This window comes from Amblyomma americanum, chromosome 9 (genome assembly GCF_052857255.1).
Source record: "Amblyomma americanum isolate KBUSLIRL-KWMA chromosome 9, ASM5285725v1, whole genome shotgun sequence".
NCBI lineage: Eukaryota > Metazoa > Arthropoda > Arachnida > Ixodida > Ixodidae > Amblyomma > Amblyomma americanum.
In genome coordinates, this window is record NC_135505.1 from 134,015,893 (window position 1) to 134,033,873 (window position 17,981).

At 46.3% G+C, this 17,981-nt stretch overlaps 1 protein-coding gene across 1 annotated transcript in view; it reads right to left on the bottom strand.

The window, feature by feature from the left end:
- LOC144104442 (sperm-specific sodium:proton exchanger-like) overlaps nt 1–17,981 on the bottom strand; it is a 68,010-nt gene that overhangs the window by 22,080 nt on the left and 27,949 nt on the right. Inside the window, exons 8-18 of the mRNA XM_077637441.1 lie at nt 16,572–16,682; nt 15,268–15,529; nt 12,976–13,119; nt 12,391–12,556; nt 11,050–11,131; nt 9,306–9,592; nt 8,096–8,190; nt 6,794–6,854; nt 5,502–5,633; nt 1,608–1,772; nt 383–586 (exon numbers count right to left, since the gene is read on the bottom strand). Of these exons, the coding sequence (XP_077493567.1) occupies nt 383–586; nt 1,608–1,772; nt 5,502–5,633; nt 6,794–6,854; nt 8,096–8,190; nt 9,306–9,592; nt 11,050–11,131; nt 12,391–12,556; nt 12,976–13,119; nt 15,268–15,529; nt 16,572–16,682 (1,709 nt within the window). The remainder of the gene's footprint in view (nt 1–382; nt 587–1,607; nt 1,773–5,501; nt 5,634–6,793; nt 6,855–8,095; nt 8,191–9,305; nt 9,593–11,049; nt 11,132–12,390; nt 12,557–12,975; nt 13,120–15,267; nt 15,530–16,571; nt 16,683–17,981) is intronic.

Here is a 17,981-nt window from a genome sequence, read left to right on the forward strand (position 1 = left end):
CAGATGGCGCAGCTTCTCAATTAAGCTATCCCACTCGCCGCTCGCCTTGATAAAATTTCTGCGCGCAGACGACTCCAGTTTTTCCGATTCCAGGAAGTCCATGCAAGTTGCGATGGTAACTTATTTATCGAAAAACGCAGATTATCATAAACCCCTCTTTGGTTTGTGCTTAAGCAGAAATATACCAGTGGTTTGCGCAGGACAATTTTTTACAATTTTTTACAACCCGGACAGATAAATACGGAACACACTGTATATACAACCACGCACTGGGCACTTCTGCACAGAATAACCTGCTGTGCGGACAGTCGCTCCACCTACCTTGGCAAAAAGCTAACGGATAGTGAATGACGAGAGAAACCAGAGAGGAGAAGGCACTCACGACTCTCTTCTGCAGCGTCTTGATGGTGCGGCAGGCGACCAGCAGGATGAAGCTGCACTGAAGAAACAGCGCGTACCTCTGGTCCTTGAATTCGATGGAGACGAAGCTGGCGAGCACAAACTCCGACACGACGAGGCTGAAGATGATGAAGTCCAGCTGGCGCCATGCGTCCCTGCCGAACCTGAAGGTGCCGGACGTGTACACCTGCAGGTACCCACGTGACACCCCATGACACCAGGTGTACTGATGACTTCTCTCTCGCTTCTATAGGCCAACGCTGTGTTTACAAACAAAGGGGGAGTTCGCGGCAGCCGGACTTGCCTGGGGGTGAAAAGTAGGCTTAGCGCTCTAACGAATACATGGAAACAGAAGCTTGTTTTCAAATCAGTTTTCTGAGTTCACAGTGAACCTATGGTAATGTTCCCCCGTGAAGAACCATGTTCATCCCACAACAGATTTTGAAAGTATGAAGCGACATTTCGAAGGCTATGTAGCTTTAAAACACCGGGAAACGTGCGCATGGGAGTCGCTCCCAGCCGCTGGGGTTACGAGGCGGCTTCGCGACACACAAAAACAAATTTTCACAAGATGTGGCGCCCTCTGGCGAGTGACGAAAACTGTCTACTACTTGTTGAAAACAAACGTACGAAGGAGACGCAGCCGCGATGCGGTTCCACGAGAAGCCAGCTGCGGCTGCGAATTGGCAAGTATGTGCTTGACAGCTGCCGCCATCTGTCGCGTGCGGCTGTCACTAACATGAACTACGCATGAGCAGTAAGAGCCAGCGGTTTAATTTTGAACCAGTTGAGGCTTTTTCGTCTAGCGCTTAATTTTCCTTTTTCTCCTTCCTCCGAGATCACCTGCTTTACCCGTCCTTATAATTTGAACACCATGCATTCAGTGCATTTATTTATTTTCCTCCACATACAGAGCTCGCTTATAAAGACACGGGTGTTCCTTTTCCCAGAAGATGGAAAGGTGGGTCTTGAAAAGACTGCTTTACGAACCAGGACGTAATTCTGCATTAAAATACTCAAGGATTAGACCTGCTGAATGTTTACCTGCGAGGATTTCATGTTTAAAAGGAAATGTTCAGGGTGGAAGAGCCGTGGATTCAACTCGCACGTATTCGACAGGCTCACGCGTCCTTGTACCCGCGCCCAAAAATTCACGCAGTGCGTGGCCAGGTGTTTTGAGGTGAGCAGGAGGCGGAGGCCGTGCTTACCACCAGTAGAACCTCCAGGGCGCAGATGACGACGTAGAGGCCCTGGACGGAGACCACGACGGACAGGACGAGGTCGCTCGCCCTGTACTGGAAGTAGACCGCTAGTCCACTGAGGAGCAGCACAAAGCCCACAGCCACCATGCCTACGAGCACTTGGTACCAGCCCTGGTTTGGAACAAAGATGCGGACACCGGGTTTTAGTGTAAACGAACCGCGACTGTGCAGTCAAGGCTTTTGTGTGAATTTGGCCGGGCAAAGGATGCGGCCAAGGATATTCACCGGTATTCACCTACGGGGCAGAAACGTGGAGGCTAACGAAAAGAGTTCAGCTTAAGTTAAGGACAACGCAGCGAGCCATGGAAAGAAAAATGATAGGTGTAAGGTTAAGAGACCGGAAGCGGGCAGAGTGGGTGAGTGAACAAACACGGGTTAATGACGTCCTAGTCTAAATCAAGAGGAAGAAATGGGATTGGGCAGGGCATGTAATGCGAAGGCAAGATAACCGCTGGTCCTTAAGGGTAACGGAGTGGATTCCAAGGGAAAGTAAGCGTAGCAGGGGGCGTCAGAAGGTTAGGTGGGCGGATGAGATTAAGAAGCTTGCAGGCAAAGGGTGGATGCAGCTGGCAAAGGACAGGGTTAATTGGAGAGACATGGGATTGTCCTTTGCCCTGCAGTGGGTGCAGTAAGGCTGATGATGATGATGGAGGATATTAGGTTGTAAGTGCGCCAAATAATGTTATTAACGCGATAGCGTTACATGCCCCGTTCCCCAAAAAATGCGATGTCGTCGTTGTCGGCGTTGTGAGGAAAAAATCACAACCATGGCTCTGGCAAGTGGTCCCCAGAGTGCAACTACAGGAGGCAGGTGGGCCAGCTAGGTCACGTGACCTTGTGGCGTCATCACAATTAACCTGCCCACCGTGGCACATGGCAGTTAAATTAATTATTGGTTTCTCGGAAGAGCAACCTGTGCCGTACAAGGCCCACCGCTGGGAGCGCCTCCCATCGCCGGGCAGTCGCGCATCGCTTAACCGCTGCACCACTACGACCGGAGGGGTATGAGGCACCCACTATGTATGATTGTAAAGTGGAGAATGACCTTCTACACATGTGAGAATTAACTCACTAAGCTCTCGCGTCATGTCCTTAGAGGCGGAGCTTAAATGCCCCTCTAATTTCTATTTGTTTGCCTGTTTGTATTCTTTTTTTCGGCAACAATTTGTCATTATTTCAGTCTAAGGTGCCAAGGCAGCTCGTCTAAGATGAAAAATGGCTAACGAGCTTTCCTGTCTAGCATATAGGTGGTGCCAACGACCCAATTTTCCCAAGCATTGCACCCCAGACAGGACAAGCGCCAGGCAAAGAGAAATCTTGCACCTACAGGAAATGGGTGTAAACATGGTGGCACTGGGGGTCATACCACGCATCACCCTTTTCTTCAGTGTTTGGTATCCTGCAGAAGATCTGACTTATTAAGTTGAAGGGAACGTTCGAAACTTGTTCTTCTCAAGTGCATGCTGCGAACGTCGCAATGATTTTTGGACATGCAGTATTCCAGGTTTACAATCGCTAGAACCTACCTTGACATCTTTCAAGCACCTGTCCCCCTAGACCTCACCATTGTGAACGATAACGATTCTATCTCTGACCTTCTTGACGACTGGAAGGCCGGTAAGGTCGGCTAGTTTCGTCAGTGAATTTAATTCAGCTTTATTCCCATGCTGCCATGGAGAGGAACTGAGCGGAAGAGCAGTGAAGTGCGGCTTGACGTGCCCCTACATCTTGTAAAAAGCTGTTCAAAACTCTTTTAATTGCCCTGTATTTATCATTTAAATAAATGTTGGAACATATCGTGTACACTAACAGTGCAACGCATATTGGATCAAACTATTTTTGTTACGCATGGCACTGTTTCTGTGAAACAATTTCGTGTAGCACACACAAGGCGTCTTTGAACGTTCAGCATAGTTTTGATCGGTGTTTCTGGATATAAGAAGAGCTTCAAATGGGCCTAGTTGGTTTGTAATCTTCGGCATTGTTCTGTATGTGTCGTTCTTGTCAGGATATATTTCACATAGTTCGATAGATATGTGTTCAAACTATAGAAACTGAAATACGGCGGTGAATATGAAAAATTACTCGACGGCCGCTTTCGTAGCTGCCTAGGGTTAGCACAGTCAATAGCAACTTTTACTCGCCACCTAACTTGATTCTTTCTGACTGACCTTAAGGTTTAGTGTCAGCCTGCCCGATTTTATACGTTATTGTTAAGTATTTTGTGTCCCAGAATGCTTATTTCTATGAATACAGCTGCATAGTGCAGCGTGGAAATACTGGCTTATATGACTAGAATTCAACAGTATGTCACCTGGATAACGCAACTGGCCGATACAAAGTGCGAGGTTTTACATTTTCGATCTTGAACTGGTCCTGCTTCCTGCCAGCACAAAGTTCGTAAATCATTACACCTTACTGATAAGTGGCCGTCCGCAGCACATACTCCCTCTTGCGGTTCTGTTCATATCATCAACAGAGCAAACACTGCTAGTCGAATGATCAGTTGTCGTAATAATCTAACAAGGCCTACTCCAAAGCTAGCACCTCCTTTTCAGGAGAAACTATCAGCCACGTGCAGAAGGTAGCTTAAGTAGGTGCCTCGGTGCGTCTCGATACACCCTAAACGTGAATAATCCTATATGATGTGAGTAATAAGGGAGTAAGCTGTCCTTTAACACTCCCTTTAAGGGGCATGTCCAAGCCCTGGGGTAAAGTTCTATCTCTAAGAGCGGGGAATTCTTATGGTTGGCAAGGGAAATAAAGTCGATCCTCAAAACATAAAATTCTAGCATTTCATTTACTTAGATTTTAACCGACGTTTCAATCTCCTTTATCTACTAACCTCAAGACCTCGCGGGCCGCGTCTATAAAGCCAACGTTCATTGCTAACTGCACCAAGTTTAAGTGTGAATATGCCTCCGTTGCCAAGAGCAAGCATTTCTCATATATGGAGATCGAAATTTACTCCGGGACTTGAGCAGTGTACTTTGCCCCTAAAAGGAAGGGCGCTAGAGGCCAGGTTACTCCCTTTTTACTCCCATATAGGTCTATTAGTGTTTAGAGTGTATGGAATGCTTTGGTGTTCTTAAACACCGCGACGATACGTGCTAGTGTGCAAAAAAATTGAAAGTGGCTTAACTCGGCTAACCCTTGAATTCAGCGAAAAGCAAGCACGCTTGCTAATAAGTGTCTGAAGCTTGTCCAATGGCAGCTCCGCTACACGCTCGCGACAGCCATTCTACCCACACGGCCACGTGGCTATGACGTGGCATCACATGGTCTTACGACACCCCCATCGGATGACATCACGTGGCTTCACATCACCCCATCGGATGCTCTTAAGGCCAAAGATCAACCCAAAGGTCACCTAATGTCATAGGCAACTTAAGGTCATGGGTCAAGGGTTCGACACCATAACTGTGCCACATAGGGTCATACACGGCTAACGTGGTTGGACTGAAGGTCGTTCAAAGTCATTCATCGGCCTACGCGACGACTCCTTTACCTAGCGTAGTGAAGCTTTTCGCTTAAAAAGACAGCAAATGCATGCTTTGTCGAAAGTAGAGAATAATAGTGGTTTACTTCAGAGTCATGCTGTGCGGATCTTTATGCATTGCTACCGTTCCAAACGTATTGAAAGATGAGAGGAATTAACTCTGGTGGTCACCTCTTGCGGGTAGGACTACCACAGATGATACATACCAGTGCCCTACTATACACGGCTCACCGCTTGGGCTCTATACTTTTGACAAAGGCTGTACGCGCTGGATTTAGTCTTAACAGAAGAGCGTGGCTCTCGCAACCGGGTGGTAGGTGACACCGAAGAAGGGAGCTCACCTGCGTGATGGTGTTGGAGAGGATGTCCATATCCATGAAGGAGGTCTCGGTCTCCTCGGTGCGAGCCGTGATGCGGCCCGAACTGCGTCGCTCGATCACCTCGGTGCCGGCGAACCTCTGCAGGATGTCTTTCTGTCGAGGGCAAGGATTGAGCAACCCATCAACGGGCGACACGCTAGCATGCAGAAGAAGCAATTTATAGCCGGCCCCTGGCAAAAAAGTAGGCAGGGTTTAACCCCAGTTATACACAAAGTTCGAGCGATAGCATTTTGGCAATGGGCCGGGCGAAAATTAGAGGTCACCGTCGTGTCGGGCACACTGAATTATGGTTAGAGATCGCTTTTGGTCCAAATCGGCCAAGGTCAAATTTCGAAGGTGGCCAGGGCCAAATTTTTTTTAAATGACCCTGACCAAGTTTGGAGGTCGCCATAGTGTCGAGCACTGTCAACTGCCCCAAGCAGCACAGGTCATCGACCCAATATTGCAACAGGATGGTCCCATCCTGGTCCTTTGTATGGCTAGATTTGGCAATACAGTTCCAATGTTGGGCCGATTACTTGTGCTGCTTGGGTGTGGTTGGACATCAATTTTGGTCTAAATCGGCCAAGGCCAAATTTCGGGGGTGGTCCGGGCCAAATTTTTGGAAATGTCCCGGCCTAAATTTGGAGGCAGCCTTCGCGTCAGGAACGGTCACTCATGGAAAGATATCGATTTTGGTCCAAATCGGCCGCGGTCAAACTGTCAAAGACAATCTGTTGCTATGCCTGGCTTCTCAAGGTTAAACCAAGGTCAAATAGGCACGCAACTTGAGGTGAGCCACTGTTGTGTTGAGTAGAGCTATCGATAAAAAAAAGTGGATGTCACTGATGCAGTTTTGCTCTTCTAAAGTGTGGCCAAAGCCCTTGTACTCTATCGAGGCAGCCTTGCTTGTGAACCACTTCTAGATATTCTAATCTTCCTCATCCAGTCAGCTCATCTGTACAACATGAATAACTTTGCCTCTTTCCTGGAAATAACATAGACGCAGTATACGCCATACGCGGCCATTGCGTTTTAAAGACAGTTCTGAATTGCTATCTATAGCAGCTTGGACATGGAATGGTACGAAGGCGAGCTTTGCTCTTAACAAGGTGATGTATCCCTCTGCGGAAAGACATCAGGGATAACGGTCAAAGGGAAAGGATCTACGGACACATATGTCAAAATGCATGTATGATGCCTACATCAATTTGAAATGAGAAGAGCTGAATATGGTTTTCGCTCGCGGGGACAAATCAGCATGTCGCACTCACCACAGAGTAAATCCATGCCGGCACCGTGATGTACGGCATCATCATGTCAACGTTCAGGTACCTGCGCCAGGTTTAGCAGAATTAGGCATGAGTGGAACGTGAACTGCGATATAACCGGTGAAATAACTGGGAATAACCGGAAATAAAGAGGACCCCGGATTAGCAGACACAGTTTTCATGGGAAGCGGCTGAACGGCTGCAGCTTGCCTCGTGTGTTCTCCAGCTTAGAGTACACTTGTCGTCAGTTTTTCTATTTTTAAAGCAGTTTTCCTCTTATAACCTATGATTAAGATAGGCAACAGAGTTTTATTCGTCGAAAGCTGACGCATTTATGACACAGTAGGCACACGTTGACACCACAAAAACCTCCAGAACTAAGGTATGTAAGGCCAAAAAATTGATACAAATTTAAAACACGCTGTTGATTTCTTTTTGTTGCGAGTTGATTATTAAACCGTCCAAAACTGCCATGCTGAATGTAGGAAATCACTGACACAAAAACTAACATTAATGCCCTAGAAAGAATTGTGCGCAAAGCTGTTCGGTTTATATTTTCTAAATATCGCACCACTGACTGACCACCTGCTCTAACGCTTCAACATAAAATACAGGCCCTTGAAGCTCGGCGCAGAATACTAACGTTAAGATTTCTCTTTTTACTAAAAATAACAAATTGTCAATGGCTCCCGATTTGTATCTTCAACCGATAACGTGCAGGTCTACAAGAAACAGGCACACTGAATCGTTAAAACCTTACCTTACCAGAACTAATACATTCAAATTTTCTTTTTTTTCCCCGCACCATTATCGAGTGGAATCAGCTACCACCATCGTCAGTAGTTGACATTGATGCCTTAGAACAGGCCGTGCATTGAATTGTTTTTGTTGATGTCTTGCCGTGTACTTTTTGTTTTGTGCCTATTGTGCCCCTCCTGCCAGTGCCCTTCACTGGGCCTGCAGTTTGCTCTAAACAAACAAATAAATAAATAAGTAAATAAATAAATAAATAATGCCGCTCACAAGTCCACCAAGGAAGAAATTATTTTCGCTTGGAACCTACTCCTCAGTATTAGTTTATGTCCAGGACCCCACAACTGCTTTTCTAAAAACCTCCAAGATACAAACATCCCACCGCCGATAGGGGGCTCTGCTTCGGGCCCAGCCAGAATCAGAGTAACATGAGTAGGCTGGTAGCCCATACCTGCTTGGACAAAACCGGTATACTTCTCACCGTTTACTGCAAGCACACCTTCCCTAAACACCGATACCTGAAGCAGGCACATACATGAAGCAAAGACTTACAGTTCTCGTTCCATCGGGTACTGGAGGGCTGCGAGGATCGTCGTGTTTGTCTTCTTGTGAATCATGCCGTCTTCGTATTGCTTGTTGTAGCACACCTGCAAAGGATATGCTTTGTTAGCTGTTAACATTAGCTGTGTTGACAGCGCTAGCTGATAATGCCGGGCCCTCCAGAGATCTCGTGCACATTGTCCGCTGTAAATGACGTCATTGCATATCAAGGTTATGTGACCTATTCTAATCAAGTCAGTCATTTTACTACGTCACGTTACCCTTTGATCGTATGACCCATTAGTTAGATTACAGCTCGGAAGTCAGCGCCGGAGGCATTATTTTGCCAGGCTCTTCCTCATCTTCGTTACTCATAAACCCGAACGTAGCATGACGTCATCAGACAGCAAGGTCGCATGAGGAACCGTCAAATGACCCCCCCTCCCCTCTCCTCCCCGAGTACTCTTTGGTACATTCTCTCTTCCAAGCCCCTCCTATACATCCTAGTTGACGCTGAATGTCAAGCCTCCTCTTACAAAAATTTATATGGACAGTTTATTGACTATCCATAGACTTTTGTTATGGAGTCTATAGACTTCTATAACAAGTCCTATAGAGACGTCAATAGGCAATAAAAATCCTATAGACAGTCTATAGACAATCTATAGATTTATGGTTATACACATTCAGTCAACATTTTCTATAGACAATCTACACCCCAAAGGAAGCCGAGTGCCAGGCCGAAACCGCTTGTACCCATTTTTACCGGTGGGTGTCCGACGGTGGGTTTCGAACCAACCACCTCCCGCAGCCGTGACGGGCGCCCAACCAACTAGACAAAACTAAATATCTATAGAAAAGCACAAACCATAAAAAGTCTATAGAAATTCTACACACCATTTTATAACGGTCCCCCCCATTACGAGAATACACTTTCAAATTTAACAACCGTGGCTGTGAAGGGAACGTTTGTCAGTTCTGTGGTCTTGGCGTAATAACATCATGCTCAGCAAGCAGTGATGTTATTACGTCGAGTCGTACGAAAAGAGCGACGCCACGAGTGGCGGCATAGTGACGTCACACGTATTCTAAAGCAGGAGAAGATAAAAATTATGAAAGAACGGCACATCATTCGCCACCGCGAATAGCCCGTAGCTGAATATCTTGTTAGACAGGGGAAAACGTCCTGTGTTTGTTTCTTCTTCACCCACAGCCAGCGCACCTTCTGCAGGCGGAGGATGTTCTTGTTGGCGTTGTGCTTCGCCTCGGCCAAGTCGTCGTCGCGATGGCGCAGAGAGAGGCGCGGCACCAGCACACTGCGCTCGCCGCCGGCCGCCATCTCGGCGTACGGGTTCTCGATGAACGTGTGCACCTGGACCCACTTCCAGTCGGCGCCGCTGAAGTTCTTCTCGCGACGCTGCTTGCTCGTCGACTCCTTGGCCGTGTTGCGCAGGGCCGCCACCACCATGTTCATGTTGGCCTTCTCGGCTTCCGACATCTGCACCAAGCCTGCGCCGCATGCATAGTGTGGGAATGGATCATGCATTGCCCTCGTATCTTCCCTTACAGAAATTTATTTACACAGTCTATAGAGTGTCCGTAGACTCCTGTCTATAAAGTCTGCAGACTCTCTATAGCCAAACCCTAAAGAAGTCTATAGGCAATACAAATCCTATAGACAGTCTATGGACAATCTATAGATTTATGTTCATACTCTGTTAGCAGACTTTTGTCTATAGCAACAGGGCAGAAAACTGAGCTGGTTGGTATACGTTCATTATGATAAATCCAGGCGTTCATTATGATAAATCAAAGCGCTGTGTCCCCTCTGTGTCGTTGTTTGTGAGCGCCTGGATTTGTCTATAGGTAGTCTAGAGACTATGAATATTAAAGATAAATATCCATAGGAAGCCAATAGAGTCTATAAGATGTCTCTAGGTTTTCTATAGACCATTTTTGTAAGGGTTCCGCAAACTTGTGATGCTGGAAATGCAGTAGATCACGGGTCTCTAACACGCGGTAAGTATGTACGGTCTCGGTCAAAAGTCTTAAGGCCACAGCGTTCAGCTCCAGGGAAATGAATGTTCCTGGAATGCTTCGATCGTGTAGCGGATCATTCAAAACATAAGTGAAGCAGCAAGCTACTATACCGCAAGAATAAACCTACTGCTAGCATTTCAAGGTCATTCGGTCTTTAATAGTGCCGTAATTGCTGTTATGCGGCTGAAGCGAAAGGCCTTTGGCCTTAAGACTTTTGACCAAGACTGTTACATGGAGCTGTGTTGTGCAGTCTGGCCCAATGCCGCTGGCCCTGATAGGATTCCAGCATTTGTTCGGAAAAAGGTCACTAGTTCACCGATTTTGTACACACTGATCACCCATAGCAGAAAATACGAATTCTTCGATGCCCGATCATTTCACTTTTCATGAGATGGGGTACAACTGAAGTCCTCCGGACTGAACCAGTTTTGGTGCCAAGTATTGGACATCAACGAGGCATCTACCCGCCTCCGCGACCTCTCCAGAGGCGAAAGGTTCCAAGGCCCAAATAAACTAGTATTATTTGGATCACAGGACTGCATAGTGCACATTTGCCACAGCTCATATTGCCCAATGAACTTGGGACATTTCTTATTCGGTCAGCACTTGAACACTTCAGAATTTAAGTTCCGTGCTGAAATATCGTCGCAAAAGTAGAGACAGAGAGAAGGAGACGGGAAACGAATCCCAGGTCTATTTAACAAATTTTTAGTGCTCCCAATTACGTCATTAACGGTCACAGTGTGTCCACCCCAGCAGGACGCTGACTTTTGTCTCCATACGGAAAACACTGGCGGGTGTCGTGCGGCTAACCTTCCGCATATGCCACACAGATGATGCTTACGATAAAACTGTCCATGCTTTGTCATTAATTTGACGCCACCTGCCCCACTGTCACCGCAAGAAGCAATGGGATAAGCGCTCACCCAGTGTCCTCATGAGTGCGGGAAGAGACGTGATGTTTATGGACTGCACAAGGAACACCAGGCCCAAGCGGATGGCGTCCTCCTGCGCGCGTGGAATTATGGGTGATGAACAGTGCCCCGCCGCTTGCGAACTTCTCATTTCGCCTGCAATTTATGACACCACTATGCATTCACAACATCCTGTTTTTGCATTTCTGTTTGTTTTTCTTGATTACCGCATATTCTCCTTACTATTGCTTACAGGTGGTTAGTCTTTGCATTAGTTTATTTTATTTTGTGCTTTCTAAACTGGGCGTCAAAACGTTTGGCGCAAATGTATACCTGGGCCCACTCAAGATGCATTTTAGCCAGTTTTTGCCCATGTAGCCATTCTATAATTGTGTATACATCTGAAAGAAATAAACTGAACTGAATGAATCATATAGTTGAAGGTTGGTGGCTTGGGCAGGGCATGCAATGCGAAGTCAAGATAACCGCTGGTCCTTAAGGGTAACAGACTGGATTCCAAGGAAAAGAAAGAGTAGCAGTGGGCGGCAGAAACTTAGGTGGGCAGATGAGATTAAGAATTTTGCAGGAATATGGTAGCCGCAGCTGGCAAGGGCAGCGTTAATTGGAAAGACATGGGAGAGGCCTTTTTCCTGCAGTAGGCGTAGTCAGGCTGATGATGGCGATTATGATGCGACGTGACGGCGTATGCCCATGATTCGCGGCCTCCACTGTACTAGTTTTCCAGTGTTCAATTTGCTGTCTAAAAGATATTCCTAAGGTCTCGTAAGCTGAGCATTGCACCTACGTTGAAGTGCGGTGCAATTCTGTACTCCCTTTCATTGGCAGATGTGTCAGTGCCTGCGCGATTTTTCTTTACCTCAGAGAGGAGGATTGCTGGTGCTAATTGACTGTGAATCAAGGCCTGTGATGTAGCCACACACATGCACACAAAAATGCTTAGCTACAATTAAGTTTCTCTTCAGGTCATAGATCTTCGCTGAACTGGTAAAACGAGCAACTGTGGGATGACACGCTCACGGGCCATGACTTAAATGGGTCATTAGAGTGAGAGCTACTGTGGCGCTACAGCAGTGGATTATTTTATCTGTGAGGGAAGCTCAAAGGTCAGCCTACCCCTGATATACACCTGTGTTTATCCTCTGTGCTGATATATCTGGGCAGACGCTGAAAGTCGTGCAGCGGGGCACCATCCCTAACACAGATAGTGAAACGTGTTACGGCCCTACAACATTCCTTTCGTTTTCTTCTGATGCACAAAAACCTTTCATAGACAGCTGTTGCTGCAGAACTGCTACAACGCTTGAATGAATCGCGGAGGCAGACTGCGTATACCCTGAGTGCGACGCTGACGTTGATGTTGGATATCCAGGATGAAAACGAGAACCCCATGATGACGGCACTCTTGAAGTTGATCCAAACCAGGGCGACGCACTGGCGCCAGTTGAGGTCGTAGCCCGTCGAACAGAGAACCGGGTACAGCACCAGCACCATCATTCCCCTGCACACGCACAGCGAATTACACAAGTAATGACCTTGCCTTCACTGACCTTTTGATGCTGCAAGAGAGGCATGTACTATCGGCGCCAAATTAAGCATTAAATAAAAAAAGAGCTGAAAGGCGAAGCGGACAATAAGAAAGACTGCAAGTATTCGGGTGGTTAGTCATTTCTAGAAGTTCGGTGACCACTCATTGAAAGTAGTAAAGAACTGGTTCTGGACCCATCAGACAGGTGGTGCTGCCATTGTGGCTTACCTTTCACATTCCGATGGGCCCATTTAAGTATAACGTGGAGCTGATAGTACACTCATGTTTTGTGCACTTATGCTCTTACCATGTTACTTCACGACGAATGGCAGTGTTCGCCTTCATGGCCCTCCCAATGCTCTGGCGTTATAAAAGTAGAGGAAACCACTCGCCTCACTATGATCTTGGCGGCGTAGGTGTGGCCCAGCAGAATGATGTCATCTGCCGCCAGGTACTCGACGGCATCGCGGCCCACCTTGAACGCGGTGAGGAACATGATCACCGTGTTGTACGTGTAGCGGAAGAGCATCCAGAACCTGGCGCAGAGAAAAAAAAGAAAAAAAATTGCCGGAATGTGATGGCACCATTTACTATCTACGTAACGGTATAGAACCGCTGGAATTATATGCTTCGCTTGAGAAGGAAGAGGCTTTTAAGGAAGGGAAGGCGCTGGGACTGCCTAAGGAATGTATGTGGCTCAAACTACTCCCAATGGACATTAATACTCCCGTGGACGTCTTGCGGTCGTTCAGGACGTCCACAGGACGTCCAAGGGACATCCAGTGCCCATTGGGCTTCTTCCAGGACAAGCCCCTTTCAAGCACGAGAGTCCTTCAATATCGAAGGTGCCTGGCAGTTATCTATGCTTCCCCAGCCCCCTTCTTGCCAGTTGTAGGCTGAAACCTTCGCGTAATTGACAAAGTCGACATCGGAGACTTCGTGTGTTGTATCAGAGCATGACGTTACCATAATAACTGGATCTGTACACGCATACGCATGCGCGTTCTGTGTTATCTCCTCTTAGCCATAGGCTAGAAAAGCTAGAGCAATATGGTTCACCGGGTCAATTGTTGATCGTTCTGGTACTTTTTGAACGTGCGTCAGTAAAGCACTAAGCCATGCTGCCCAGTCCACTGTCTGCTCGGATGTCTGAACGCAACACCCTGTGTCAACACTTTGGAGAGAACGATGAAAGGATTCTGACAACCGCTAAAACAGCAAGATTACATAGTTGCTCTTTCTTACTAAGACAGCGCACAGGGATTGCAAGACAATTACTACTTGAAAATTCATTGGAAAACTTGCGATGAGACACTATGAACAGGTATTTCCAGATGACTTGTTAAAATGCAGATCCACAGTAATAACGCACTGATTATTTTAACAAAAACGCTGCTCGGACACCTGTATTGTATTAACTTTGTGTAAATGATAGGGAATCCAAAATCAGAATCTGACGGGTAAAATAAACGCACACATGCTGAGGATTACAGAAAAACTATTTTTGGAATAAAGTTATGTGACTAGGTGGGATTACGATAAATTATCATTATTGAGAATTTGCAAACTAATTAAAGTAAGTAATAAAATTTCATCTTCTTCTTTGTGTTAGAAACCTAGAGACAGGCGTAATTATAACTGCTTCACAAGCAAAATTTTGGTGACGTGATATTTACTGCACACCTTCAACTCAACTTACGTAAATACCAAGGCTCCAACCATCGGCACGAAACTGTTCCCTGATGTGACGCAGCTGCTGCTTATAGCGTTTTGTGATAACGTTAGACAAAACTGCAAGGGAGACAGTTATGAGCTCTACCTGTTTCTCTTCGGCATTGGCAGACTGAACTACATACCCAAGAGCTGTGTCACACTGGTAGGAACTTTGCTCCAATCGCCACCAACGCAAGTGATTCCAGTGACGAATATTTAGGAGCACTGGAATGCGACGAGAATGCTACCAACGGGAATTGTCTCGGCATACGAACACCCCACAGTTTGGATAGAAACAAGCACGCTAAATGCAGTGACTAAAAATTGATTATTCATTTTAGTTCATTTCATTGTCCATGAACATCTGACTATAAAGTCTATAGACTCTCTAAAGAGAAACCCTAAATAACGTTCTAGAGGCAATACAAATCCTATAGGCAGTCTATAGGCAATCTATAGATTTATGGCCACACACTTTTAGTAGACTTTTGTCTATAGACAGTCTATAGACTATAAATAGACAAAACATATATCTATACGAAGAGAACAGAGTCTATAAGAAGTCTGTATACTGTATATAGACCATTTTTTAAGGGTTATACCTTCGGTATTTGTCTCCCTGGTGGCATAAGTAAAAAGCGGCCTTCATCATCATCTTGAACGCAGTCAACAGTGAAAAATCAAGAAAATTTCTCAACGGGACATTCTCGCCTGTGTGAATTGATTAACTATTGTCACGGACCGTTGAATCTATATTTGGGAAGCGTTGCAAGCAGCTTTTCTGTGTCTTTAGAACAACGTAGACTGTGTGCCCATCTCACCGCATATAAGGCTCTATCCGGATCAGTGGACAATCGCTAAGGGGGATTGGGGGGATTATCCGTGGCAGGTACCTCGCGGTAGAAAGCAAGATGTAAAATCAAACGTCTATATCAGAAGCTGGCGGCAGGAGTATGGCCATCTCTCCTCACTTGCGCAGTACGACAGGGTCCATGATGGTGGAAGCGCTGTGGGCACTGGCAGTGAGCGCCAGGGCAATGACAGAGGTGACGCCACTGCCGGGGAAGGTCTGCTCGGCCAAGAGGAAGGTGAGGTAGACGGAGCCGAGGGAGACCAGGTAGGTGATGGACACGTCCTTGGACAGCGTGATCAGCAGGTAGGCCAGGAGGTGACCCATCAGCTTGCCGTACAGCGGGCCCAGTCCCAGGGTGGTCACCAGGGAGACGCCGAAGTCTGCGGGGAGGCGTGAGATTGGTAATAAAATGCTCAAGTATGCGAACAAACGAAGAACACGTATAAAGTGTGCAAATACTTCCAGCTATCTTACCCCTCAGAAAGAGGACAAGACTTATACAAGGGGTAGAGTTGTTTTCTTTATTGGACACATAAGCACTGTAAAAATAAGAAGAAACTTCGAAGTAAACAATACCATGAAAGTACAGAAGAGCACAGCTACGATTCGCGTCGACAATACGACAGCCAACACCAGTGCGAAGCCTGGAATCAGTGCGACTAGCTATCCTTACTTCATATGGAAGAACAGAACACTGTAACAAAAGATTTTATTAATTTGTATGCAATGCAAAAGAAATAAGGTAACAGGCAATACGGCACAATCGATAAAACGAATTCAACCTTTAAACGCAGCTAGAACAGTTTAATATAGTCACGGGTTAGCAAAAAGTTCATTAGCTGATATAATTATGATGATTATGAATATTTATGGCGCAAGGGCATCCATGGCCAAAGAGCGTCATGGCACAAGGTGTATTCACCTACTCAAGGTGGGGTCAAAGACCCATTTCTCAAGAATTTCACCAGGCCAGGGGAAAGCTTGTACCCATCACCAGTGGGTACCCGGTGGCACTGGGGATCGAACCCTGTATCTTCCGCATGCGAGGTGGATGGTCAAGCACTTGGCCACCGCCGCTGCAGCCGTTGATGGCTGCGCTCATCAGCTGATATAGAATATCTTAATCAAAACGCACAGTTTCAGCATGACTATTTCGTTTTTCTGAGGGCGTTCCTTTGAAACCTGATGAACTGTATCTATTGTAAGCACGTTTGCACGAAGTGCAATTCTCCTCGTTAAGTTTCGACGCGCTTTCTGTAGTAAACTTCATCTCGGGCTTCTACGCCAAGACTACAAAAGCGTTTTTGTTCGTTTTTGGTGGTTATTCGATCTCTTCAAACCCGCTCATGACTGCATAGTTGAGCTGTTTAGATTCCCTGCTCTCTACGTCAGCGATTCCGACAAGGGAAAGAGCGAACTCACTGGAGAAGCTGAACTGCTTTACGAGGGCCACGGTGCTGTAGACGAACCAGAAAAACGAGATGCCCACCAGAGCTTCTCCCATGACCAGTGTCTCCAGGATGTGGGACTTTGCTGCAAAGAAAGATAGAGTCAATGCTTTTGTCAAGCCTAGTGTATCAGCTGAGACTGCTTAAAGCCCAGCTTCAATCGATCGATCAATCAATCAATCGATCGATCGATCGATCGATCGATCAATTAATCGATCAATCATTCTAACCAATAATTCAATCAAGCAGTCAAGCAAGCAATCAATCAATTAACCAATCAAACAATCAATCAACCCAATCAATCAACCTAACCAATCAACCAATCAATCAATCAATCGAGCAAGCAAGCAATCAATCAACCAATCAAACCAATCAATCAACCTAACTAATCAACCAATCAATCAAGCAAGCAAGCAACCAATCAACCAATCAATCAATCAATCAACCAACCAGTCAGTCAGTCAGTCAGTCAGCCAGCCAGCCAGCCAGCCAGTCAGTCAGTCAGTCAGTCAGTCAGTCAGTCAGTCAGTCAGTCAGTCAGTCAGTCAGTCAATACCAAAAGTCGTGATGTTGAGAGGCACACTCAAAAAGCCAAGAAGGCTTGATCTTCATCGCCATGGTACAGGTTTTAATTGGCTGCCATTGACTAACCATTGATTTCCAGGGTCACACGTCAGATCCGTCTCACCTCCCTACTCGTTATCTGCTGTTATCGTCTCCTTTTTTCCTTCCCATATCATGTTACCCTAAAAGGCCGCCCGTTATCAGCCCTTCGTATTGATATCCCTCTGCTCCATCCTGTTATTTCCGCTAAAACTTCAGTTCGTTAAACTAACTAAAAGCAAGGGACTGCTTAAAAAGTTAAGCCGTGCGCGCATATAAAACTTTCTTTAAAGAGTCGTCACATGCTCTGCTGAATCGCGTGAATGGTACACATTGTGTTTTTTACCACAGTAAAAATTTGTTTCATCGGAAGTCCTGAGTTGATAGTCTACTGTTGAAAACCCGGTAGACGAGGTGCACAGCCCTGCTGCGATGAGCCATTTTAGTGCTACCTTAACTCAATTCAATCAAATTTTAAAACGTATCAGGTTTCTACGGGTTCGAACCCGACCGCGGCGGCTGCGTTTTTATGGAGGAAAAACGCTAAGGCGCCCGTGTGCTGTGCGATGTCAGTGCACGCTAAAGATCCCCAGCTGGTCGAAATTATTCCGGAGCCCTCCACTACGACACTTCTCTCTTCCTTTCTTCTTTCACTCCCTCCTTTATCCCTTCCCTTACGGCGCGGTTCAGGTGTCCAACGATATATGAGACAGATACTGCGCCATTTCCTTTCCCCAAAAAAACCAATTATTATGAGGTTTCTAAGTGCTTCAGACCTAAA